The 27,658-nt window shown below is 47.3% G+C and overlaps 1 protein-coding gene across 1 annotated transcript in view; it reads right to left on the bottom strand.

The window, feature by feature from the left end:
* Positions 1-27,658, bottom strand: part of LOC138497337 (cytosolic non-specific dipeptidase-like) — a 114,342-nt gene that overhangs the window by 28,926 nt on the left and 57,758 nt on the right. The window contains exons 6-7 of the mRNA XM_069620734.1: positions 19,692-19,774; positions 19,400-19,597 (exon numbers count right to left, since the gene is read on the bottom strand). Coding sequence (XP_069476835.1) covers positions 19,400-19,597; positions 19,692-19,774 — 281 coding nt within the window. The remainder of the gene's footprint in view (positions 1-19,399; positions 19,598-19,691; positions 19,775-27,658) is intronic.

The raw sequence follows: 27,658 nt of genomic DNA, 5'->3' as shown, positions 1-27,658 counted from the left end.
TTAGGAGTGCACCATGGACTTTAGGAATGTTAGTCACTTGCTGAAAGGACGCAAGTAGTGTGCCAATGTGAAATGCAAAAATGTGCTATGATGTAGAATTATTATTGTTGAGGAATTGCAGGATTAGAGGTGCCATGCACCCAAGCCCTTTTAAGTATTAGAGTTGGTTAGGATGGTAAGGGCATGGGGAGTGCCAGAGTGTTTGAGAAATAAAAGTGGATTTCGAAATAACCCTTTTGAGGATTTTTAGGGTTATAGCTGAAATTCAGCATGGACAAGCAGCTAAATGCATGTAAAAAAATAAAAAAATGTAGACCTAGTGTGTGTGGAAAGAGGTTTATCCAAAAATGTTTGGAGTGGTTGCGTCCTCATGTTTGAGAATGGATAGAGAAGGGGTGTATTTTGTGACAGTGTGGAGGTCACACCTTCTGATTATGTGAAAATTAGACTATGAATGCATGGGGCCACCCTCCATGTTCGAGTGAAGTTGAAGTTAGGTTATTCACTTCTGGTAAAGAAGTGTGCGAGTAGGAGTCCCACAAACAATTGGATGGTTGCGCTTCCTTACTGTGCAAGAGTGTTTCGCAAGTACTAGGGTAGCGCCTTCCACGTTAAAGAGAAGTGTCTTTTATCAACATTGTGCTGATTTAAGTGACAAGTATGGTTAGGATACTAGTGAGTAAGGTCATGACAATCGTTGAGCAATCTCCAGTAGTTGATTCAATTCAGATAAGGCGGATGTTACACATGCACATTTTAGAGTGGTTTGGGCTTGGTAGGGGACGCCCACCGGCCAACTTGCGTGTGTGGGCATGAAAGATGTTTCACGAATTCTAGTTCACGATTTAAAGTCATAGGTTGGGTCTTGTTTTCTTTTAACTGGAATTTAGATCAACTGCACTACCATATTTTAGATGTAGGTGCAGTGTGATCTATGCGACTCTGTTCCATCTGCCAATTGGGTGTGTGGGTTGGTTGTCATTTTGATGGTCTCAATGTTGCCTGGCCAGCATATTGAGGTTGTGTGTGGAATGTGCGCCCTTTTGGTTGGGTAGGTGTGAGTGCGTATGCGAGTTTGTGAGTGTGGCTGATGTTCACCCTTTGTGTCAGCATTTGTAATATCTTGGTACCTGAAGAACACCCGGACCAGCAGGTAAGATATAATGTAGGTTCGTTGTAAGATAGTTTCCAGGAACATTGGCATGTCCCCTCTAGCCAGCATCTCTCTAACTGTCAAGCATAGAACCCAGCTTCAGAGAACACCCCAACACTCCACTCAAGCTGCAAGCTGACATCAACACATTCCATGTTACAGTGATGTCACCACCTCATCTCAGATGCACATTATAACATTTATTCCTCCTTTCTTTTCTTGAACAAGGAGACATTCCACCAAAAACCACCACCAGACATATCCCTACATACACGTGTGGCCAGCACGTAATGCACCAACTAACCAACTCCTCTTGCAACAAGAAACTGCCACCCAGAGGACACCTATACCGTCTGCTCCCTAGGACACCAGGGCTGCCATCCCCGGGCACGAACCACACAGCTCAAGCAGAGCAACAAGCAGCACAATAACGTAGATCAGTTCACCACAGCACCCCTACAGGGCACCCCAACATCACAAGAACACCCGAGAACCCAACCCGAAAGGATTTGCGGAAACATAACCACCCTGAACCAACACAATACAAATGTATCTCAACCTAGGACCCCTAGGCCAGCCACCTGCACCACCGCAGCACACTCACTACCACCACGGACCCCAGGTCCAGCCAACTGCACCACCGCAGCAACACCATGGACCCCAAGTCCAGCCAAATGTGCAAACACAGCACACTCAACCACCAAAAGGAGACCCGGTCTCAGCCACCTACACCAACGTAGGAATGCACCATATGATTAAGTACTCAGCCGTCCTACACACTGCACTGTCCACATCAGCACTGTATGCACACACGCACACCACAACAGGCGGGCATACACAAAAACATTGCACAAATGTTCAAATACAATGGTCAAAACTAATGCACCAATACTACTGAAAGACAACGGAGTGCAGAAATTCATTAAATAAATATCCTTTTGGCACACAATAATATTTGACCATAATGTAGTATTTAACCCGCAAGTAACCCCACCCACGAGTCCCTCCAAAACCCAATGGAGAAAACCGGACCTGCAAAGAATTAAACGGTAACATTTTGCAGTGGTACCAATGGTCTGTTAATAAAACACAAGACATTGTACGAGAACACCATCACCCACAAGACCAAAACCCAAAGGTGTAGTCCCACCTACAAGAAATACGTTGCAAGCTAATATAATGCGATAGTCAATCACACAATATTGTAATTATACTCCGACACAAAGACACATCCAAACACAACATTCAGCGCGTACAACACTGAAAACATCCAATACATTCAAACACAACATTCAGCGCAACACTCTAACTCACCCGGGCCCAAGTCACAGATACACTCTACACCATAAACACACACACACACACACACACACACACACACACACACACACACACACGTCAGTAGTAAGAATTGTTCCCCTTCAACAGGAACTTCCTCCCCTTTGGATCTTGCTACCGTGATTCAGGACCCCAAACTCCAAGGCCCACGCAGCACAATAATTCACATCACAGGCGGCAAGTAAATCCTCCCTTAACCAACTGGAACTGCAGCTCGATGAACCCTCATCGCTGCGTCTTCCCCACCGAAGTTCAAAGCTCCTTGTGAAATCCACACAAGTGTCCGCATCTACCTTCCCAACGACACCATACAGCTCCACATTGTCCCTTTGTGGTGTTCTTACAACCACAGAAGAAAGAAAAACACTTTTCCATTCTTGTGTAAAACTAACGCAACGTAAATCCTCCTCGCGTTCCAGCTGTTCATGCTGGAACGCACGTCCATAATGGAACAACGTTACGCCAACCACTAGCCATCACGCCCTTGTTACAACTTTAACATCGTTCCACTTCCGGGACACTGCTCCCAAAGTCATTACCTGCACGCGTCCGTAACACGCAACGCATTCCAAAAGTCTTCCGCGTTCCAGCCGCACAGGCTGGAACGCAAATCGACGACGTCATCATAACAATGCAGGCTCCACCGAGTGCAGACCTATGGCACTCTGTCCTGCGGGCATCAGGGTGACTGGACCGCCCGGTTCCCAGTCACACCAGCTGGCAACCCCACAGGGCACAAATGGAAGAGCTTACAATGTGGCATGTGTCCACGCTGACAAAGGTGCACTTCCACAATCACGCCATGCTGAAGGACCACCATCTGGATGCTCCTTTACCCGGTTTCCAGTGACAGCAGTTGGCAGCCTGCAACCCTCCCCACAGGACACCAAGGGGAGAGCTTACAATGTGGTGTGCGTCTGTGCCGGCAGACCCTCGCTGCCACAATCACACCAAAGGACCTCCTGGATGCCCCATTACCAACACCATCCGCTCCCAAATGGCAATCGAAGCTGGACACCAACGCAGCCCTATGAGCTGGGACTTCACAGATGGAGCATAGACGACACGCCTCAGAGCCACACACACCGACCTGTGTGCCTACTTGCACCCGCACACCGACAAATGTGCCGAATAACTGCCCACAACACCCCACCAGTCACTGGGAAAGGCAGCTTCTGGGGCAGCTGTACCAACCATCACCGCCCGGCTTGCTGAAGAGGATACACAGGCCAGTCAGACAACACTGGGCCTTAAACTTGCTGACAGCTTCTTCACGGACATGGACCAACTGGGGGAGTTGGTTTCCTGGTTCTGGGCTGTCCCCTCCACGACAGGATCCCATCCTCATCGCCAGTATAATATCTTGGTACCAGAAGAACACCCGGCCGAGGAGGTAACGCCCCCGTGCCTCGAGTAGAATGTGCTCTTGGCCTAAAGGGCAGTTCTCTCTTAGCAAGAGTATAGCAGAGAGTGATGCATTGAACAATCCATCTAGAAATAGTGGACTTTGAAACTGCATCCCCTTCTCTTCCTGCTGCCACCGAGACGAAGAACTGATTAGTCTTCCTCAGTGGTCTGGTTCTTTCCATGTAGAACATGACCGCTCTGCGGACATCTAGTGTGTGCAGAGTCCTTTCTCCCAAGTTGGAAGGATTTTGAAAGAACGCTGGTAGTTCTATAGACTGGTTTACGTGGAACTTTGAGATGAATTTCGGAGCAAACCTTGGGTGAGTGCGTAGAACCACTTTATCTCTGTGAACTGTAACAAAGGGGTCTAGAACAGAAAGAGCCTGTAGTTCACTTACTCTCCTGATGGAGGTGATAGCTATTAGAAAAGCAGTCTTAAGAGTGAGGTCTTTAAAAGATGCTTTGTGCATGGGTTCAAATGGTGAGCCCATGAGTCTGGTAAGTACCACGTTAAGGTCCCATCCGGGAGCTGGGTGAGCTATCGGGGGGTGTATTCTCTTTACTCCCTCCATGAAGGCCTTTATAACAGGGATCTTCCACCACGACACGGAGTTGGGAAGTGGTGTATGCAGAAAGTGCCGCTAGGTGGCCTTTAATGGAATTGAACACTAGACCTGAATCCAATAAATGGGTCAGGTATAGAACAATATGTGTGGGAGAGCAGTCAATTGGGTTGATGCCCTTTCCTCTGCACCAGATGACAAATCTCTTCCATTTGCTAGAATAGCAGTGGCGAGTGTTATGTTTTCTGGCTTCCCTGAGGATGTCCATGCATCTCTGCGGGAGCTGTAGATGTCCAAATTCTATGATCTCAGGAGCCAGGCTGCTAAGTTCATGTTCTGGGGGCATGGATGCAGAGTCCTGCCCCTGTCTTGTGACAGCATGTTGTACGGGCAGGGGAGTTTCACTGGGGGAGATAGACATCTCCATTAAGTGAGCGAACCATGGCTGTCGGGCCCACATTGGGGCCACCAGTATCATGGTTACTTGTTCCTGGTGCATTTTGCGCACCACCTTGTTCAGAAGGGGAGTCGGGGGGGGGGGGGGGGGGAAAGCGTAACCAAATTTCCCCGACCATTGAATCGACAGACCGTTCCCCTTGGATTGGTTCTGGGGGTACCTGGAGGCGTAACTTTGGCATTGTGAGTTCTCCAGGGTTGCGAACAGGTCTATTTCTGGAAATCCCCATTGCGTGAAGACGAGGTCTTCGTGCAGTCCCCATTCGTACTCTTCGGGCAGGGGGAAATCCCTGCTGAGTTTGTCTGCCAGCAGATTGAGTTCCCCTGGTACATGTTGTGACAGAAGGAACATATTCTGTTTGAAAGCCCACTTCCATATGTTTTGGGCCAGTTTGGACAGTCCTGGAGAGTGGGTTCCCCCTGCTTGTTGATGTAATACATGGCTGTGGTGCTGTCTGTAAGGACCATCACTGTATCACTGTCCTGCCTTGTAGGTGTTCCTGGAAGGCTTTTAGGGCCTTGAACACCGCTTGTAGCTCCAGAAGATTGATGTGTTTGGATGCTACGTTCGGAGTCCACTCTCCGTGAGCAGTCTGATGGGATAGGTGAGCCCCCCCCCCCATCCTGTGAGGGATGCGTATGTGGTTAGAGTGGCTTCCGCCCCGGGTGTGGCAAAGGGTTTCCCTTTTTCCAGGTTTTCCTTTGTCCACCACCGTAGCGAGAGAACTAAGGCCTGCAAGACCACCACTAGATCGTCCCATAGTCCGCTGGCCTGACACCACTGGCTGTTGAGCCACTCTTGCATTGGGCGCATGTGCAGGCGCGCGTGAGGTACCAAATAAATACACGACGCCATCATGCCTAGCAAGCGCATTGCTTTGCGTACCGTCACCTCTCGACCGGTCACATATTGAGGGATCTGAAACAGCATGTTTTGGACCCTCTCTTTGGAGGGGAAGACGAGGCCGTCCTTTGTTTGAATTAGAGCCCCTAGGAATTGTTTGATTTGGTTGGGGTCTAGGCTGGACTTCTTTTCGTTGATGGAGAAGCCCAACTGGAACAAAAGGTCTACAGTTTTTTGGGTATTGGAGAAGCATGTTTCGTAAGAATCCCCTGTTATGAGCCAGTCGTCGAGGTAAGGGTAAACTGGGATGGACAACCTGCGCAGGTGGGCCGCTGCCACTGCCAGCACCTTCGTGAATACCCTCGGTGCTGATGCTATGCCGAAGGGTAGCACTCTGAACTGGTAGTGTTTGCCCTCTATCATGAACCGGAGGCATTTTCTGTGCGCTGGCAACATTAACATATGAAAGTATGCATCTTTCATGTCCAATGTTGTCATGTAATCTCCCTGTGATAGCAGTGGGATCACTTCCTGTAAGGTCACCATACGAAACTTTTGGGGTTTGATGAACGTGTTCGCTGGGCGAAGATCTAATACAGGGTGCATGGTTGGATCCTTTTTGGGTACAAGGAAGTACACTGAATAAATACCTTCCGTTACCTGAGATAGAGGCACGACCTCTATGGCTCCTTTTTCCAGCAGTTGTTGTACTTCTTGTAGAAGGATGGCAAGATGTTCCGGTGACATGCGTCGTCCCCTCGGGGGTTTGTATGTTGGGGAACTGTTGAATTCGATGCAGTATCCGTGGGCTAAGGTGGAAAGTACCCAACGGTCTGACGTTATACCCTCCCATGCTGGAAGAAAGGATGTTATCCGGCCCCCAACCGGTGTTGCATGGGAGGGGACGCGAATCTTCGCGTCACTTGGTGTTGTTAGGGGCTTGGGAGCCTCTGGGGGTGGACCCTCGCCCTCTTCCTTTGCCCCGGCGCTGTCCTCTTTGGCTGTACTGGCCACTATTGGTCTGGAAATTGGTGGCAGGGTACTGTTGCTGCTGGTTTTGTTGTTGGCGTTGGCCACAAAAAAAGCGTTTGTTGCCATAGCCGCGCCTGGTAGAGGGCTTAGAGATTTGGTCAAGAGTTTTGATAGTATCGAACTCTTTAGCCATCTCCAGAGCCTCATCCACCGCTTTCCCGAAGAGGTTTGAGTCTTCCACAGGTTTATTTATTAAAGACGCCTGTGTCTCCGGTTTGAACCCTGAGTTGCGCAGCCATACGTGGCGTTTTAGGATTATTCCCTGAACTAGGGAACGTCCTGCAGTTTCCGCCGCATCCAGAGAGCTCTTTACAATACTCTGGTTGACCTGGGTTCCTTCGCCAATAGTTGTAAGCAGGCGTGTACGTAATGGTTCCGGCGCTTCTTCGGCGTCTTTGCGCAGTTTGGCCCACTGGGCGTCCGCATAGCTAGCGAGCAAAGAATTGTTGTTCGCAATTCTTGCCGAAAAAGCAGCCGAGGATGTAACTCTTTTTGCAAGGGCATATAACCGCTTGCCCTCCTGGTCAGGTGGTGCCTCACTGGTGGAAAGTGGTACCCGTGCCCTCTTTCTTGTGTTGGTTACTACCAGGGAATCCGGAATGGAATGTCCCCTGATGTACAGCGGGTCTGAGGGTGAAGGAGTGAAAAGTTTTTCAATTCTAGGATTGACCCCTCCGATTAGTGCGGGTGTGGACAGCGAAGGGATGATTCTTCTCTTGACCGAAGCGAGGAGGGGAATGGTCTGACTGACCGGGGGTTTCTCCTTAATTACTCTTTCTACAAAGTCTAATTCAGGGGAGAGCTCGCCAGTGTCCAGTTCGAAGTGTGCTGCTGCTCTGCGCAACAAGGCATTAAATGTGGGCTGATCGTCAATGGGAGACGTGTTTCTAATAGGTGAATTGTCAGGAGGATTTAGGTTCAGGACATCAGTGTCGGAATATATTGATGGGGATTGCCAGGGGTGAGAAGGTCCTGGATTTTCTCCGAAGCCTTCTCCTACCAAGTCTGGGCTGTCTTCCAGACCTTCCTCCTGGTTCCGTCCCTCTTCCTCGTCCATAAAATCATCCTCTTCTTCAAAATAATGTTCTTCCTCAGTGAGGTCATACACACTATGGAAGTCTGAGGCTGTGTCCTGGTGGGGAATTGACTAGTCTTGGAATTTTGCCCCTGGGGTCCTCCTGAGGCCCTTCTCTTATTCTCTTGGGAGTGGGAGGGTTCTGGGTATTCATAAACCTCTCCATTCTTTCCATGCAGAGATGGAGCCTTTCCATGGTTTCATGGGGTACCCCTGAGCGGTCTAGCGGGGGAAAATTGCTGTCTTTTAGCTGAAAACGGCTCGACCTCTCCCACAACGTCGAGGAAAGTGTCCCGTCGCCCTCCGAAAAGCCTTCAGGTGTGATGGGAATCCCTTCGACTGAAGGAGATCGTTCCTGTCTTTTCGGCGTGTCTTTCGACCTTTGCGTAGCGCTCGACGAGTCTTTCGGCATACGCTTGTGGGCGTCGGCTACCACGATCCTCGCCAAGCTCTCAGCGACTTGTTTGTCAGCGGAGGTCTGTGGTTTCGACGTTATGGGTGTAGATCGCTCTACGGCGGCATGCGTTTTCTGCTGATGCGCGCCGGCCGATGATTTGGGGGCGGCGCCCTTATTTGCCGAAAGCCCAGTCGCTGGTCGCGGCTGCGGTTGCGAGAGGGGCTTCGAACCCGAATGGTCCGAGGAGGCCGCCGGTGAAACCTGCGTCTCCTTGGGCGCTGATGCTCTCTTCGCCTTCGACGAAGAAGAGCCATGGGTTGTGTGCTTATGTGTGGTTTTGTGTGCGTCAATGTCGCCGGGGTGTTCATCCCCATAAGCAGGGCGTGAGCCGAGCCCGTCGGGGCCGGGGACAGACGACGAAGCGCGTGTGCGCTCTCTAGGGGGGTTTTCGACTTCCGTAGCGGAGGCCGTGGTATCACGTTCCTCGTCACTGTCGGAGGTAGCGACGGTGGGTGGAGCGTCGGCCTTCGACATAGCGTAGGCCGCCCACCTCTTGACCCTACAGTCTTTTAGAGTCTTCGGCTTAAGAAGCCGACAAGCCGTGCAACCTTCCTCTTTGTGATCGAGGGGCAAGCAGCGGTTACACCGTGAATGCTTGTCCTTCCAAGTAAACTTGCCCTTGCAAAGCGGGCAAAACCTAAAGGGTGTCCTCTCCATAGCCGAGGCAATAAATCGTGATAACCACCCCAAGGGAAAGGAAGGGGAAAAGGAAAAGGCATTCTCAGAAAGGAACTAGAGATGTCCCACGACCCCCACTCTCCCTACTGTATAAGGCCTGCGAGGCCAGGCCACGTGTTCGGCAACGCCGAAGGATCTCCTCCGCTCGTCCCCTCCGTCGAAGATCTTGCTCGGCGGAGACAGCTTCACAACAGCGTCGAGGGGGCGGGGGGGGAACGATATGTTCTATATTAATATAGGAAAAACGACCAAAGGTCGAGGAGATTAAATCTGCAATGTCTCTCGAGGAGCTCCGCGTAAAGGCGACCAGTAGCTGGGCGGAAAAAAAACAATCTGAGGGACCTCGACGCGTGAGGGATTGTGGGTACAACACACGTCACTATAGGGATAGTGTTACAGACACGCCTTGTCGACGTCCCCTTTTCGACTACGAAAAACAAAATGCAATACTACGCAGTGACCACTGGATGTCGGACCTATGCACAGCATGTGATTCTAAGCAGATTAACAAACATCAGAATGTAGGTTTATTGTAAGATAGTTTGCAGGAACAACATTGGCATGTCCCCTCTAGCCAGCATATCTCTAACTGTCAAGCATAGAACCCAGCTTCAGAGAACAACATCCCCAACACTCCACTCAAGCTGACATTAACACATTCCATGTTACAGTGATGTCACCACCTCATTTCAGATGCACATTATAACACATTTCCTATTTACTGGAGGTGGTGTTATTCTATTAGTGCAGTTTTAGTGATACAGATGTGGCAGCGTACTGGCCTATTTAGAGGCGTGGCAGTCTGGAGGTCAGTCTGTGGCAGGGATGTATGGAAGGTGTTATGTTTGTCTGTGAGTGGCGGAGGAATTTAGTTTGGCAGCCCATTAAGGGGCAGGTTTGTACTCTAGGGTGGCAGGCTAGATGTCCATTTGTGGCAGGAATGGATGGGAGGAGTCTTGTTTTTGTCACGAGGGGTTTTAGTTATGTAGTGTTTGGGTTTTGCTGCCACATTGTGTAGGAAGTTGGTTATGCTGATTGGGTGCACCTGTTCTCTGGTGGAGTTTTAGGGGAGGCATGAGAGCCGTGTGAATGGTGTTTGCTAGTCAGTAGTGTGACTTAAATGATGTTCATTTGTAATGGAACGAGAAGTGTTGTATCGTGCTTGCCATGTATGTATGAACTGAGAACGTTGAAGTGATATGTTTGGGTGTGAGTGTCTGTCAAGGTTCCAACCTGAGTCAGTTGGGACAAGTCAACCTGGGTCATGAGACCCAGTGGTTCACTCTGCACCACCTTAACAAGATTTACAATAAAGCTTAACTGAAGGAACCTAAGAAAGTGTCCAAGAAAGCAGCTTTATTACATAAATAAGAATAGTAGGAATTTGCAAACATCGGAAATGGTTCAAATTAGGATAAACCTTCCATATGATCATTTGAGCGGCAATACAAATTCAGCGGAAAGCCCATTTACTGCTGGGCAGCCCCTTCTAGATGACAATGATATTTTACACCTGTTTCCTATATTTATAGTTGGTCAGATAGCCCAGCGAGTTAAATGCTCGCCCCTGATATCTGAGTGCAGCTTGCTGTGGCAGGTTTAAATCCTGGCAAGGTCACTCATCCTTTCGTGGTCAATAAACTGAGCACCACTATGTGGGGTAATGGTAATCTGTTATTTCATCGCTCTGAAGAGTTTATGTTATTAAGTTTACATTTTTAAGCCCTGTTCAAATGCACACATACAATAAGAAAGCCATACCGTTACAGAAATTATATAAAAAGGAAAAACAATTAATTGTGGCTAAGCCACAGAAAATAGATGGTTCTTAAGAGCCTTAGAAGACCTTTGCAGATGGATAAGTGGAGGAATAGTGCACCGGGCATGAGGAGCAGCTGCCCAGAAAGGTAGTGCAGAATAACAGGCATTTTTAAAAAGGGTGTTGGATAATTCTTGAAGTGTCCTGTGTGTCGCCCATGGCCCAATCAAAAATAAAGAGCTTGGCAGCCAGATATGATGCAGGCTGGCCTAAACCCCTTCCACAAAAGTTATGCAACAAATCTTGAAAAGCGCACAAAACGTGAACGGGCAGTCAACAAAGAGAAATCAGAATTAGTGTGATGTACTCGCAATGTTCGAGTGCCAGAATTTAGGTGACAGAATGTAACAGACTTCAAAAGAGCCACAGGGGTTGCCGACAGATCTGCAAAAATTACGTTGCCACTGTCCAGGCGTGACAGGACAAGAGCCTCGGGCAGTATGAAAATTGGTGAAAAGTAAAAAGGCTTTATTAAGAGAAAACAGTCTGGTCAATTTAAGGCCATCGGCCATTTCCCTACACAGATGGTCATACTCCTCTCCATTGACAGTATCTTTCCCGCGTTCTATGGGTCTGAGGTAATCCAATGGTTTGAAAGGAGGCCAATAACAGCAGTAGTGTGACGCATTCCAGGCAAACTGAGGGGTTCCACGCGCTTGTAATTTTATCTCCTCATTTTATGAGGAACATAGAAATAGAAAGGGGAATCAATCTTTTGCGAAAACACCCCTTTTCTGTTTCCATGTAGGCCACCTTTCTCTTTTTTCTTATTGGACAAACGTTTGTGTTGTATTTACAGCGCAAATTTTATGCATTCCGAATACAGGCACCTGGGTGCTAATAAACTTATAGAACCCGTACTGCGCGATACTGGCTATAAAAAGGCACCAAAGATGTAATGCAAGCGTAGTGTAGCTCTATATTTTCTGAGAGAAAAATTCAAAGCTGTAACTTATTTTCTATTGAGGATGACCTGCTTATAATATCAGGTAATAATGTCCCCATACATAATGTCGTTGGAAAATGCCATTGGCGACATGTATGGGGACAGGTTGCAGGGAAGTCCACTGCTCCCATTGTTAAAAAGAATAAAAAATTTTAAAAAGGGGTTGCGGGGGTGTTCCCAACATATTCAATGTAATAATGCCTCTGCAAAAAACAGCAACTTTTTTGGCAGGGGACATTTTTGCGGGGACATTATTACATGGAACCGTTCGTTCCAGACTGCAAGCTTTTATAAATACCTACTCCTTGATTTCCCCACCTATATAGTGCTTTAAGATTTTCAAGAGTCACTTATAAAAACCTGCTCTTTTACACAAAATAGTGACACCTTGCATTTTACTGTCCAAGTTTCTCAGTGATGTCATTCTCCACATTTCATTGTCACTTTCCCCTTTACCAATATGAAGTACCTCTAATTAGCTGCTCTGGGTCTGGAGGTTGTGCAAATATGATAGTCCGATTACAGCATGTTCACCATTCTCCCCACTATCACATGATCTAATATCTTGATCATCAGGCCAAAAAAAAAAAAAAAAATCAGATCAGTTATATAGTTCATTGTGTGAGGCGGTGTGAGCTGTTTTTAGTTTGGCAGAAATGGCAGCAGACTCCATGCAGTGCAATCCAGGAGAAGCCTTGCCGCTTTCTATTGTTGGAGGTGGAGGGGCTGCTTTCAATGGAGCGGAATACCGTGACTCGGCTCTCTTTTGGAGCACGTAATCCGGTTTTGGTACCTGGGTGAGGGGTACAAGCTATTCCACAGTAATCAGGTCAAGCATGTACTCTCTATGAGTGCACATGTAACAGAAGCACAACATAGAATAAGCACCAACGAAGATATGATTGCACATCATGGTCAAGATATCACCCAGCTCAAAGAAGCTATGTATAAAATACAAAATAAATGTGAAGACCTGAAACCCAGATCAAGACGCAACATCCGAGTGGTGGGCGTTGCGGAAACATTCGGGAAAGGCCAAATTCTCAAAACGATATTCGGCCAGGAAGCATTTTCCGAACATTTCCTGGTTGAGAGGGCGCATCGCACGCTGGCCCCGGTCCCCAAACCAGGGGCACCGCCTCGTACAATAATTGCAAGACTCCTTAATTATAGAGACAGACTTAATCCTGCCTATGGCTAGAGAGGCTGGAACACTACACCATGAAGGAACCCGGATACATATATACCCAGACTTTTTGGCCGGTGTTCAAGCAAGTAGAAGATCCTACGAACCGGTCAAAAGACTCCTCAGAGAAGGGCAAATATATGCCGTAATGTTCCCTGCCAAGATGAGGATCCAGCATGCGGGTAGGGCACATTTTTTCGAGTTCCCCAGCTGAGGTCACACAATACATTGAGGCTTCTATACCCCTCCCACCCAGAGGAGGTAGACGGGCTCAAAACAGACCCAGACCAGAAGATTAAGGTACATTTTTTGGTCAAAACGCTTTCTACACTGCTACATCATCGGAGCTACAATTCTAGCGCTTCCTAGATCAAGGCAGCTCCACTCAATATGGCTGACGGAGTTGTGGAAACGATTGGGCGGTCATGTGACGCAACATGGTTACCCCTGGAATGATCCAAGAGTTTTTCTGGGTACATCGTCGAGTTGGGGTTGATGAGGGTGGGTGGGCAAGGGGAGGTAGTCGATCTTTGGTGGATAAGATTTTGCTGAAGGGAGAAGTTCTGGTCACCTGGAGAAGAGTGACCCAGGTTATAGTTTGACTATGGTTAACAGTTTGTTCTATGTTGAAAAAGTGGCTGCATTGGGACTGGCACTGATCGGCTGGTACGTACGATACAACTCTAACGGTCATAGATTCAGAAAGATTTGTTATTACACAAGGCTGGTGACAGGATGAGAATAAAACTGCTCACTTGGAATGTAAGGGGACTGAATAACCAGATGAAAGCCAAGAACATTGCTAATTAGGTTACTAGACATGGCCCTCTGATACTAATACTGCAAGAGACACACAATGGGAAGTAGTAACTTGCACATAATGCCCAAATGGGGATCTCAGCGTTTCTACACAGATTATTCTACGCAGGCCAGAGGGGTAATTACTCTCATCTACCCAAGTTTGGGGTTTGGACTAGAGGGGCATAAGGTGGATCACCAGGGAAGGCATGTGGTCGTATGGGGCAGACTTGCTGGACAACAAATGCTTCTGGTTAATACATATGGGCCCAATATAGACGACCCTTCGTTCTATGTGAATATGTACCAGTTGATCACTGCCTATGGTTTGTCTAATGTGATATGGGGTGGGGACTTCAATGTGGCGCTTGACCCGGTTTTGGATAGGTCTTCCAAGGTTACTAGAGCCACTAGTAAAACAGCCTCCACCTTGAGTAGCATTCTTTCACAATTGTCAATGGTCGACGCCTGGCGTATGATACATAGGGACGGAGATATACTTATTCTTCAGTTCATGACTGAGTCCAGGATTGATTACTGGTTTGTTGCATCGATCATGTCCTCTGCGCTGCAGAATTGTGAAATCTTGCCCCGTATATTCTCTGACCACTCCCCAGGGATGACAGAATTGAAGATTCATGCCACCCCCTGTCCTGCTAAAAGATGGAGAATGCCGAGTGGAATGTAGGGTGACCCTGGGGTGGTGGAAACAATACATGTTGAGATAGCAGAATTCTTCACCAACAATGTGGGAACGGTAAGCAAATACTCTATGTGGGAATCATTTAAAGCTTGGATCAGGGGGGTACGGCTGTCTAAGTCAGTTGATATGTTAAAGAGCGTGCGTGCTGAACTTATGGACATTGAAAGTAAATTGGATGTATTAGAGGGGAGATGTACCCAAACACAGAATAGGGAACTACTAGCGGACACACACACACACACACACACACTTTTACAGGAATCCGATAAGCTAGCCGCTAGAGAAGTGCATTACATGGCTGCCCCCATGTAGGTACGGAGAAGGTAACAAGGCCGGCAGGACACTCGCTAATCTTCTCAAATATGATTAAAAAAACACACCAAATAACTAGTATACAAACAGCACTGGGGGAGGTACTCCTAAGGGAAGGAGATAAAGAATTTGTCAAATTTTATATTCGAATCAGGATAAAAAAAAAATAAAAAAAAAAAAAAAAAAAAAAAAAAAATCGCCCGCAGACATTAAAAACTATCTTGTAGCTCTCAACCTTCCCCAACTCTCAGAGGCTGATCGTTTAGCGCTGGATCAGCCGATATTGGGAGAAGAGATCACAGAAGTTATCAAAACATTATCATCGGGTAAAGCACCAGGGTGTGATGAGATAGGGGCAGAATTTTATAAAGAATTCTGTGAAGAACTTGTCCCGATACTCCTCCAGGTGTGGGAGGAATCCCTCGAATGCAATATACTACTGTCAACTATGAGGGAGGCGGATATCACAGTGCTCCCCAAGCCGAGACAAACACCACAGGATGGGTCTTCCTACAGGCCCCTGTCACTCAAACACGGATGCTAAAATATTCGCAAAAGTAATGGCCAATAGACTGTTACCGGTGGTCCCAGGGCTGGTCCACCCTGATCAAAATGGGTTTATTCCCGCCAGGTCCACAGCTCTGAATCTCTGCAGGCTCTTCGGGCTAATGGCGCAGATAGACCCCAGGAGAAACAGCCGTAGATGCTGAGAAAGCCTTCGATTCGGTGTCCTGGGTCTACCTCCTTACGGTGCTGGAGGCATTTGGCATGGGGCCCAACTTCAGTAGGTATGTTAAGCTACTATACACAGAACCAGGGGCTCGAGTCCTGACCAATAGGTCAATCTCTGAACTCTTCTTATTTGGCAGAGGCACCAGGCAGGGCTGTCCGTTTTCACCCCTGCTGTTTGCATTGACTATAGAGCCTACGGCAGCTGCGGTGAGACTTAGACACACTGATAAAGGCATAAATGGGTCCGTCCAATTAATCTCACTATACGCTGATGACACGCTACTATGTATTCATGAACTTAAGACAAATACAGCACCCATAATGGCGGAAATACTAAATTTTGCTTCCTTCTCGGGGTACACGGTGAACAGAGCCGAGTCTGAAAAATTTCCACTCACACCGTCCACCGAGTGCCCTGAAGTACTACACAGACTTAAATGGTCGGAACATATCAGGTACCTGGGGATCCTGGTGTCTAGGGATAGGAACACCCTATACCTGGACAATCATGAGGCTACGCTACAGACCATCACCACAAAATTCCAGATGTGGGGGCGTTTGATGATATCTCTACATGGCAGAGTGGCGGTCCTTAAAATGATAATCCTGCCCAAGCTGCTCTGTTTGTTAATATTCCCATATGGCCGGGTAGAACCTTCTTTGCCAAGCTCTGTTCCATAGTAGTGACGTTCCTTTGGAACGGGAAAACTGCTAGGATTAGTTGGGAAAAGATGACCGAGTCATACTCCACGGGCGGTATAGCGGCTCCCGACTTTGAGCTATATTACCATGTGGCTCAAGCACAGTTTGCAAAGCATTGTTATGATACCGTGCAGGAGACACCCCGTGCACTAATAGAGGAATATACCACACACCCCACGAATATTCAATCAGTCATATTTGATACACAATACAAGGACACATGCGAATACAACCCAGTTAGCTGTACGGTTAAAGCGTGGGAAGCCATATATAGAAGATTGCAGATAGAAACACCATATAATCCAGAGATACCCCTTTGGAACCACCCAGGCATACCCACCCACACCCATGACAGTGCAATACAGGAATCCTGGGACCACAATATGAAAATGAAAATTGGAGATATGTTCATAAATGGCAAATTTGCGACCCTGGGGGGAAATACTGAGCATTGGGAGGTGGGCCACAAGACACTTCAATATTACCACATGCGGTAAGCATTCAAAAAAAGATGGCCGCTATTTCCGGACGAACCCCAGCCACACCCATGTGTACAGATGGTGACTGCTGCGGGAGGCCTGGGAATATCTAGACTGTATGCGGCGGTACAAGCCCAAACACCCACTATAAACCAGGTAAAAGAAAAATGGGAAAGGGACTTTCAGGTACCCATTGAGGACGAGAAATGGCATAGATATTGTTCTTTGACCAAGAAGGTCTCCCTAAATGCTGGCCTGCGGCTAATCCAATGCAAGATACTGAACAGGCTACATCATACCCCAATTAAAATAGCGAAATTTACCCCCAGCGCATCGGATGCATGCCCCAAGTGTAATATGCCACAGGCAGGAGACTTTCATATGTATTGGGAGTGTCGGGTGGTGATGTGCTTTTGGAAAGAAGTTGCTGAAATGTTGGAAGAAATCACGCACATCCCCCAGACCTGAAGCCCCAAAAATATTTATTTGGGTACATAGGCAAATGTTCAGAGAAAACTAGAAGACTGTTTAATGTTGCATGTGCAATTGCTAAAAAGTCTATCCTACTAAAGTGGAAAAATGCGGGCCCACCTAGTATGAACCAATTTCTTTGTGAACTGACGTATGTAAATGAATCAGAAGAATAATATGTAATGACCCGACCCACAGCCTGCAGACCTAAAGATATATGGGGCCCTTTCAGAACGTACTTATGTAACCTGTCCTCCGATGACGAATCTGAGTAATTCTATGTAAATGTCATAACCATGATGCTTATAATTTGTTTTGAATAGGTTTTGTGTAATCGGAAAGGTGCTCTGTATCCCTATGTTGCCACTAATAAAAAGAGTTGAGAAAAAAATAAATGCATGTACTCCATGAAGTTTGGAAAAGCATTCTGATGCCACCATTGCTGAACAAATGTTTGAGATGGCAAGGAATCTTCCATTTCCCAACTCGCCCCGTAAAGGGTCAGGGACCCTGAATGCTATGAATCAGAACAAAATGGGGGACACATCTGCGCAAACAAACTTGCTACTTTACAGTGACCCAAATGTAGGGATTCAAAATGTATATATGGAGGTTCCAAATAGTCTGGAATTAACAGAGGAACTGGTAAATATCATTTATGGGCAGACCAGTTTTGATTTGCCTCTTAATGTGCCTAACACCTCGATTTTGAACTCTCCCATTTACACAGATCATGAAGAGAATGACTAAGTTACACATGCCACAGCCACATCTTATGTGCTCCCTCCCTGGCGTAAGACACAAGACTGTCCAGCAATCAGTTTGATTAATCCCTTAGACGCACCTGCTCTGAGGGCAGCAATGGCATTATCCGCCCTAAATTAAATTCTTTGATTGTATGAAATCCACAAACAAGAGCTGCAATTGCATACAATTGCTTTAGGATCAATACAAAAAAGACTGGATACTGCCACCAATGAGGACGGTCTTAAAACCTACTTCATGCCTAAAAGCTATAACACTATTGTAGTTTAGCAAGGTTTAATTAAGAGTGACAATATAATATCTTAGGTTGGATAAATGTCTCAGTACTAGGAAAGTATTGTAGCCACAATAACAACTCAAACTTGTGAAGGATAAGACAACTCAAAAGGTGACTCTCCAAATGCTCCCTGCATTACAGGGTGATGGACTTCAACATAAAAGCCTTATATCTACTCTTTGAGTGATGGCCTATGCTAAAAACCAAAGCTTAAAGGTTGTGGCCAACTGAAAGTTAAAAAAAATCTATTCTTTATACGTCCTTTAGCCTCCTGGCTAACCTTAAGCTTCATGAAAAGAGTTCTCCTAACTTGGCCAACAAAAGTGCTTATAAACCAATTCTTCTGTTGGCTTTGTCAATGCTTGGTTTAACAGGATTTCAGAGCAAGGAATAGGTAAATCAAGTGACTGGGTGCACCCTTCGTTGAGACATTTTTATTACGCCTCTAGCACATTTACAGCTGTAATTAAGCCAGATACTTTGAGAAGACGAATTAGATTAACACTGGCAGGCAAACTGTTATGCTACTGCTTGATCGCGTGATGGGCCATACGAATTAGCTGGACCATGGGCAGTAAATGGGTGGGTAAATACCCAAGCAGCACATCCAAATTATGGATCCCTTCTCACATGCCATCTCCCTCCTAGCTGTACTCTAATGCAAGAGTTTTGAGATAGAGATGGTGCCGAAGCACCATTAATAGCCAAAACAAAAATAGATTTTTCACATTTCTTGCACATTACAATACTAGTTTTTGTCCAGGAACACGTTTTATGAGACACGTGAGGGCGAAGCACTAGGAATTGCTTTCCTTGTATCAGACAGTTCTTAGAGATAAAGTCAATGAAGCACTGTATAAATATCTACTTATATTCTTTGATCAACACTTTAATGTGGTTTGTTATGTATTTATATACTTGTTTGGTTGGTTAGACACTTCACCCAGAATTGCCGAATATTTAGAGCATAAAACAGACAGAGGAAGCATTCCTTTTTCAGGGTGCCATTCAGCAGGATTTTTGTATCACACTGCTGCGATTTATGGAACCTCAGTACTGTTTTACATATTGATAGCAAAATCAATTGCTTGGGGGACACAGGCAATATTGCAGTTGAAAAAAAGCAAATAATTACGATATATATCCTTTTCACTGAAAATTTGTAAAACGGAAAACTGCATGTTCGAAACAGGTTTTATTCCATACCTCCAGAAAGAAATAACAATTTCCTCGTGCCCCGTATGTAATGGCTGGCGTGTTGCTGATCCACGGGATGTCGGTCACCACAAAGTAATCGACATTACCTAAAAACGTGCTTTTCCGTTCTTCTGCAAGTTTATCAAGACCGTTCGAGCCGACTTCTTCCATGCCTTCAATGATGAGTTTGACGTTCACTGGAAGCCCCTATTCAAAAATTATACATATCCTGGTTAAGGATTTAGAGTCCCATGGATGGCATAGCGATGGCAATAATATTACTGAAAAGATAGTCACATACATTGACCTGAGCTGCTTCGATTGCATGCAATAAAGCCAGAACCTGTCCTTTGTCATCAGAGGTACCTCGTCCATATAAGTTACCTTAAAAAAAAAAGAAAGGGCGAGATCAATTTTTTTATAGTAATGATACCTTCTGTAATCAGCCATCCATACAGAAAGCTAAATGTATATGCTAAGCTTATAGATTTCCCTTTTATAATTTCCCTTTTTATAATTCCATCATACTTCCATGCCCTTTCTGATTGGGCTGTAACACGGTGCAATTATTATAAACCAGAGGACATCATGTTCTCGCAGCCAGGGTTCAGGACATCTGGCGGCAAATCCCCATCATAGATTTTCCCACTATATGCTGGTAGTCTGCATGTGTCTCTGGGGTATCAGTATCCTGATACGGGCAGAGGGGCAGGATTCCGACAATTTGTAGATGTTTTTCATGCCTAGAAAAAGCATGCACTGCTTGAAAAAGGCGTGAAAACCTGGGTGCGCTCGGACTCTTGTGGTTATTACTGCTCCATGTGTATAACGAGGAGATTCTGGCGCTGGGGCCCCCGGTGTTCGTTGTGAAGAAAACTGTTATGCAAGAAAACATCCCCCAAACAGGAATGGACAAGGTTTGTCCAGGAACAATATACGCAGAGGCAGAAATGGTGAGATAGGGAGCAGGCTTGTGAGCTGTGGTGACGTGGGTGTGAGGGGAAATGGGACATGGGAGGACGGCCAGCAGCGGAACCAGCCACAAAATTTTGGGAGCGCCGGATGGCAGTTTTGAAAGCCGGCAGTGAGTGGGGCTATTAAACCTATTGTGCTGTTGATCCTGAGCCCAGGAGGCTGAGTAGATATTACCCCTTCCTTTGGCCCACTAGATGCATCTTTCATCCCAACTCACCAGGGGCATAGCCAGGATTGTGTAACAAGCGGGCCTGGAGCTAATGTGGTAAGGCTTACTTTAAGGGGAGCTCGAAGAGGGAATTGGGCTTGTTCTGCCCCCAGCCGATTTTGTAGGAGCTACCGAGCATATCCAGAGAGCAAATCAACCAAGGTGGGCTCAGAGGGGTTATCTCCCCCGAGAACAATTTGTAAATAAGGGATTAAAATGGTGCATTTTACAGTACACTTTGTGATACATTAGGTAAAAAGCCGCACAGTTTACAATCGGTTTTGTAGGGTAAGACTCCATTAGATACCAAGTCATCAACAATGCAGAGGTGCATTTCCAAACACATTTGCCCACATTTACCCACTGTATGTCCGTTCTCTGCAGGTGCAAAAAAAAGAAAAAACCCATACTCATTGTGCCCAAACATGTCCATTCTGGTGCACCTACATATGCCAGTATTCCACATCAGAAATTAAAGTTTGCTTTGCCCATGATGTCAGTAATGATACCGCAACTAAACATTTTCAGGCTGGCTCGGCTAATATATGCCATATCCCCATGTAAGAACATGTTCCTGTTGGCTTTGCCTTGATGGCAGTAAAAAAAGCCATGCCACAGTAAGACCATGTCCTCGCTGGCACGATAGCTCAGCCGGCCGAGAGCTCACTGCTGTGATCTGCAGTTCACATGTTCAAATCCTGGCAAGGCCAACTCAGCCTTCCACCAATCTGAGGTCGATAAATGAGCACCAACTTTGGTTCAGCGAATTTTATATAAATATGTTGTCTGCACATTGCTTTGGTGAAAGCAACATCAAAATAACAAATTACACAAATTCTCCCCTCCCCCCCAAATATAACAACTCATGTTTTTTTCTTGCAGGCTGTACAAATGGCCACCCTTACCCCACCCGCCTATGTAAGAACACTTATGTTGCATTTGACCTAAAAACCAGTAAAACCATGCCATGCCTTAGTAAGGAAACATGCCCTTCCCATCCCCGTGTTAGAACTTTCATCATGTCTGCTTTGTCATGAATCTGAGTACATAATTCGGTGCCACAGTAGGACCGAGCCAGCATCATTGCAGTACCCCCAGCAAACCCTCTATCCACCACTCGAACCTCTCCTTCACATAACTCAAATTGACTTTGCTCAAAAATGGCAGTAAAACATGGCATTCTCCTGGCAAAACATTTTCATGCTCTAATGCCCCTCCCTGGCCCCAGCCTCACAGATACACAGATACACTCATGCAGCGATACAGCATATTTACACAGGTACCCATGCAGCTTCTGTCATTCACATGAGCACCAACAACATTCACACTGCTTTCTCATTCACACGCGCATCCATGTAAACCATTCACACTGCATCCATTCATATGCATGTACTTAGACACTACCTCGCCTATGGCCCTGCATCTTGCACGCCATTTAGTTAAGCTAAGCAACGCTAATCAATGGAGGTATGGGCCAACTAAAAGGTGAGCCTAGCAGTTAAACCGTTAGCTTCCACAAACGTATCATCTCTGGGCAGGCGTTTGTCCTCTGCACGTTTGCTGAGGCAGCAGTTACATGAAGGACTGCTTGCTCACCTCTTAGGGTGGTGCATGTACCTACTTTTAAAGTTTAAAAGTACGTTTAAATGTAAGTAAATACACCACACTCTGAGGTGAGTAAATGTGACTGCTTCTTGCCGTTTGAGCGGGGGAGAGTGGGGGGGGGGGGGGGGGGTGGTCACAGCACAGCGTTTCCTGCTGCCTCAAAGCACAAGTCTGGTGCCAACCATAGGGGGAGGGGGAGGTGCAAGCAGACTGGGGAAGAGATGGGAAGTGGGTGGGGAGGAAGGCAGTGAAAGTTGCAGGGCAGGATTTACGGTGTGTGGGGAGGACAGTGCAGGGGTGTACCCCAGATAATCAGAGAAGGGACTTGGTGGTGGGTGAGGGGACACCAGAGAGGATTCATTTTGCAACACCCATCCCACAAGAGTTCCAGCACAACAGAAGTTGCAAAATGGATTCATTTCGATAAATCCAAGTAGGACTGGTGGCGAGGACCAGATATCTAAATAATGCTGTTGCTATGATTTTGTTTACCAATTCTCCTTTTAGAAATTACATTTTATTGAATATTTTACCACAGCTGTGCACTCATTCAGTTACAAACACGTGCATCTTCAATCCGGCTACCGTAGTTCCATGATCCAATGGCCGAGCATTGCTGAAATATGCTTTTATCAGACCTCCTTTACTCCTTCACCCTTTCTCAAAATATGAAGCCAACTAAATAGCCTAGTGTTGCGGAGGAAAAAGGAACGCAGCCCCTTAAGAACACACACTGCAGCAGGAGGGAGGGGTGAGAGGCGATGGGACAACTGAGGGAAAGGCACATGTGTCTGGAGAATAAACAGATAAGACGTGAGCCAGTGGTGTCCGGTGTCATTTGTGTGTAGATGTGACCGGGCCTTAACAACTGGCGACGAAGCGCCGTAACCCACACCACTGGAGGAGAAACGTGGCCCATTGAGGAGGTGACTGATAGCTGCAAGGAGGGCGGGGGCTGAAGGAGAAGGCCAGGCCACGAAGGAGAAAGACGTTGCACCAGTCGGGGGACGGAGGCGAGAGACAATCGCACCAGTCGGTGTGGAAAGGAGACGCGCGACCCCCGCAAGGATATCCAGCTTTCCGGACGGAGGCCGAACCAGAGAGGACGATGAGCGGAAGGCCGCAGTATTGCCGGGCAGGAAGAGGACTGCGCCGGAGGAGGAGAGGGACAGCACAGTAATAAATTAGATCATTGCGGTAAGGAGGACTGCCAGGGAGTGGCCAGAAGGCACAAGAGGGTACCCGCTGTAACACCGCATCGTTCCCTTTCAGAAACAAGGCCACGTAATAGTAATATCATGCGGCCTCACTCCCTCCTAAGTGCACTTGGTGAAAGTGCATACAATGGTGCGAAGGGACAGCACACGCCCACAGCCATGCCGCATCAGGGAGGCCACGTAACAGCAAATATGAGTGGCTGTCACCTCAAAAATAAACAAAAGAGTGGAGCAAAAAGAAATAAAGACACTGCATCAACAAGGCTGCGTGCCACGTGGTCCACCATAGCCTCAAGTCATACCAAGAAACAAATATATAGGAAGGAATCAGGCATGACAGAGGACAACAGGAATACACATGGAAGAAGGGAACACTCCCAGCTACACAACCCCCACGCCCCCCCCCCACGCACAAGGAAGACACCCCCCCCAGTACCATGTCAGTGGTAGCACCACCAGCGATAGATGTAGGCGCACATGCCGACGCAGGTGCAAGCCTCACACCCTCAGCCACTTTTGTATGGCGCCCCAACCCAGTCACACTACAGCCACAGCAAGATCAGGGCCAGAGATGGAGAGGTGGATGGAGGAATTCGAGGACTATGAGAGCCGTAGGGAACCAGGAAGCACCCAACATTTTCACAAACCTCGTGGGAAAGGAGATCATAAAAACCACCCCGCCCCAAGAGAAAACGGTATACCAACGCCTCACGGCCGCAATCAACAGAAAGTTAGTCGTCCTCCCTAACATGGACTATGAAAGATACACTGTGTACACAACTACCACACGAGAGAGTTGGCCAATTCATCCTCCAACTTCAAAGGAAAATAACATACTGCGATTTAACAAACTTCAAAGACGATGAAGCCATTAGGCTGAGAGTAATTGAAGGATGCATATCCTCACAGTTCCGCAAACACCTCTTGAAGAAGCCCCTCCCATTACAAGAAATATCAGACCTCGCGAGGGTGTACGAGAGAGTGCATGTGCAAGCGGCTGCCATAGAAAACCCGAAGAAGGTAGACACGGTCGCTGCCCTAGCCACCAACCCACAAGGACAGACCAGATACCCCAGCCCACCGAATCGCCAAGAAACATAGAACACAAACCGACAGTCCCTAGCAGAGAGACAGTGCTACAGGTGTAACTTTGAGTTTCCACACAAAGGCCAATGTCCAGCCATCAGGCATATGTGCATGAGATGTGGGCAAGAAAAATCACTTCCAAGCGATGTGCTGCGAAAAAGTACTGATGCTACCCACTTATAGGCCACCACCATTGCCAGCATTCATCAAGAGCTACGACCCACTGAAAGCATCTAGTCCTCGACCATACCATGTAAGAGATGGGGGGAGAATTACCTAAAAAAGAAACACAGCAACATACCCCACCCAGCAAGGGTTCATAAGAGCAGTGGAAAACCTAAACATCCACTCGCCAGGAAAGCAGTTCGACATGCCTGAATACTTCCCCACTTTGCTACCAAACCAGGCAGAGGAACAAAGGCATGGGCAAGACTATACCATGCATTACCTGTATGACAATCTCCCGACTGAAGAAGAACTCTCAGCAGGAGAATCATACTACGAATAAGACAGATAAAGCAAGGAGTGTGTCCGACTGATATACAACACCTCGGACAACAGTACAGAGTCAAAAGTGGCAGTACAAATAGGGGGTTGGGGCGGGGGTCAGCAAAACCAATTCGTTAGACACAGGAGCCACTGTTAACGTGAGGATTGAGAGGGCCTACAAGGCCATTGTGAGCATGTACCCCCCCTACAACCTTCGCAAGCTCGCATTTTCCAGTGGGGAGCAACTGTCCCCCTTCAATCTGTTGGCCAGTTTAGCTGTGACCCGATACACAGAGGGCAACGGATAACCACCAGCATTCACGTCATACACAGCCCGACAACCGCGTGATGTCTCCCCAGCTACCGGACGACAAGGCCCTAGCACCGACATACAATACGACCCGTCAGAAACCATACGTGGCTTTCCTCCAAACACCCAAAGTCTGAGTGCTGTCCCAATGTGAATTGGATATAGACAATCACAAAGAAGCATTCCCAGAGATATTCAAAGGCGTGGGGAAACTGAAAAAAACAGTCATAAAACTCCACATTGACCCCTCAGTAAGACCAGTGCCGCAGCACCCCCGCAGAATAGAATCCCATCTACAAGCTCAAGTAATGCAAACTGCAACTACTCCCCGACAATATTATCGAGAGAGTACATGGTCCCACACCGTGGGTGTCCCCCCACCCCCCCTGGTGGTCGCACCAAAAACCGACAGACACCTACGCCTTTGTGTGGACATGAAGATCCCCAACACTGCAATTCATAGGGAGAGACGCTTGGGATCCAAAATTGAAGATATGCTGGTGAAACTCGACCAAGCCACCTGGTTCTCCAAATTAGATCTCAACCTGGGTTATCACCAGCTGGTCATTAACCCTGCCTCGAGACCAATAACCACATTCACGACACACAAGGTACTGTTTCGCTACCAGCGGCTTAACTTTGGAATATTGTCTGCAGCCGAAATATTTCAATAAACAATCCGACAGCTGATCGCACCAGTCACAAATGCATTAAACTATAGCAACGATATCCTTGTGTTCGGGTTCACACAAGAACAGCATGATGCAGCATTAAGATCAGTGTGCGACATCATCCACAAGGCTGGCCTTACCCTCAATGGACCGAAGTGCACCATTAAGAAGCAGTCTACTTTTTTTGGCCACATCTTCTCTGATCATGGCATTATGGCCGACCCGGACAAGATAAGCGCCATTGTCAACCTAGAACCGTTAAACAAGGTTGGAGTGTTGATCTCTTTCCTATGAACGGCAGGATACTGTGCCTGCGATCTCCCCCATTATGCCACTCTCACAAACCCCCTCCAGAAACTTCTCAAAATGGACTTCCCCCTTCGAGTGGGATGAGCACTGCCAGAGAACATTCTGTACCATCAAGGATGAACTAGCCAACGGTGGGCCTGGGGGCCATACTTGCCCAAATAGACCCAAACATGGGCAGCACAGAGGTACTAGCCTATGCCAGCAGAGCACTGTCCACGATCGAACAGGCATATTCCCAGGCTGAACGGAAGAGCCTAGCAGTAATCTGAGTGTGTGAGAAGTTCCATCACTTCATTATCGGCTGGACATTCGTCTTCATCACAGACCATCAGACATTGCTCTTCCTCTTTGGCAACCCCAAAACCAAAATGCCCCCACGCATAGAACGGTGGGGTACTGGACTACAGAAGTACTATTATACCATTGTCCAAAAACCAGGGGGAGAAGCCAACCCAGCTGACCATCTATCCTGGCACCCAGAAGGCAGTGCGGAGGACGACGCGGGAAAAGAGGCGTACGCCTACATAGCATACCTATTGCTCAACGCTCTACCCGTCGCCATTACAAGTGCTCTCTATGCAGACAAAAGCAGAGCAGACTCCACCATCCAAGGTTGCAATACGCTTGACTAACAGGGGACACACCCGAACACGGAACACTTCCTCAGAGCCTCAGGAAAGCGCTAGTGACCATCACACAGGAGGGCCACAGAGGGTTCGCTAACACAAAGAAGATACTCCGGAATCAAGTGTGGGTCCCTGTACATGGACACCATTGTAGAGGATGCGCTAATGCACTGCACGCCTTGCCAAAAGACAGCAGTGAATAGCCACCCATGCCACCTCCTAGTGACCACTGACGAATATTCACGCTTTCCCTGGTGAAACACGTACAGTCCACAGCATTCCACCATGTGATGTCAGTGATAGATTAACTATTGAGTAAATGGGGGTGCAGACACCATGAAAACTGACAATGGGCTGCTGTTCCAAGGCCAAGACTTCCTTTCGCCAACAAAGAATCACACTACTATGGCCACAAGCCAACAGCATTGTAGAATGATTTATAACCACCATCAAAAGGACTCGCCAGAAAGCAGCCGTGGACCAAATGGCAATGCCACAAGCCATCTCCCAGATGTTAAGTTATCGGAATACCCTCCCCCCCCCGATGAGACAACAGGACTGACACCCAGAAAGCTGATGATCAAGTACAAGCCACGGACCCAGCTACCACAGCTGGAAGATTACAGCCCAGAGAAAGACGCAGAAATCAGAGAACGAGGCAGAGAAGTGGAGGAGAGCGAAGGAGTGGATGGATCAGAAAAAGAGGGCGAAAGAACATCAGCTGCTGATTGGCAAAGTTGTAATCATCAGACAAAGACAAAGGAAGACAATG

The sequence above is a fragment of the Ambystoma mexicanum genome, chromosome 5q (genome assembly GCF_040938575.1).
Source record: "Ambystoma mexicanum isolate Mex_15411 chromosome 5q, UKY_AmexF1_1, whole genome shotgun sequence".
NCBI lineage: Eukaryota > Metazoa > Chordata > Amphibia > Caudata > Ambystomatidae > Ambystoma > Ambystoma mexicanum.
Note: the sequence above shows the minus strand (reverse complement) of the source record. Positions and strands in the feature narration are given on the sequence as shown.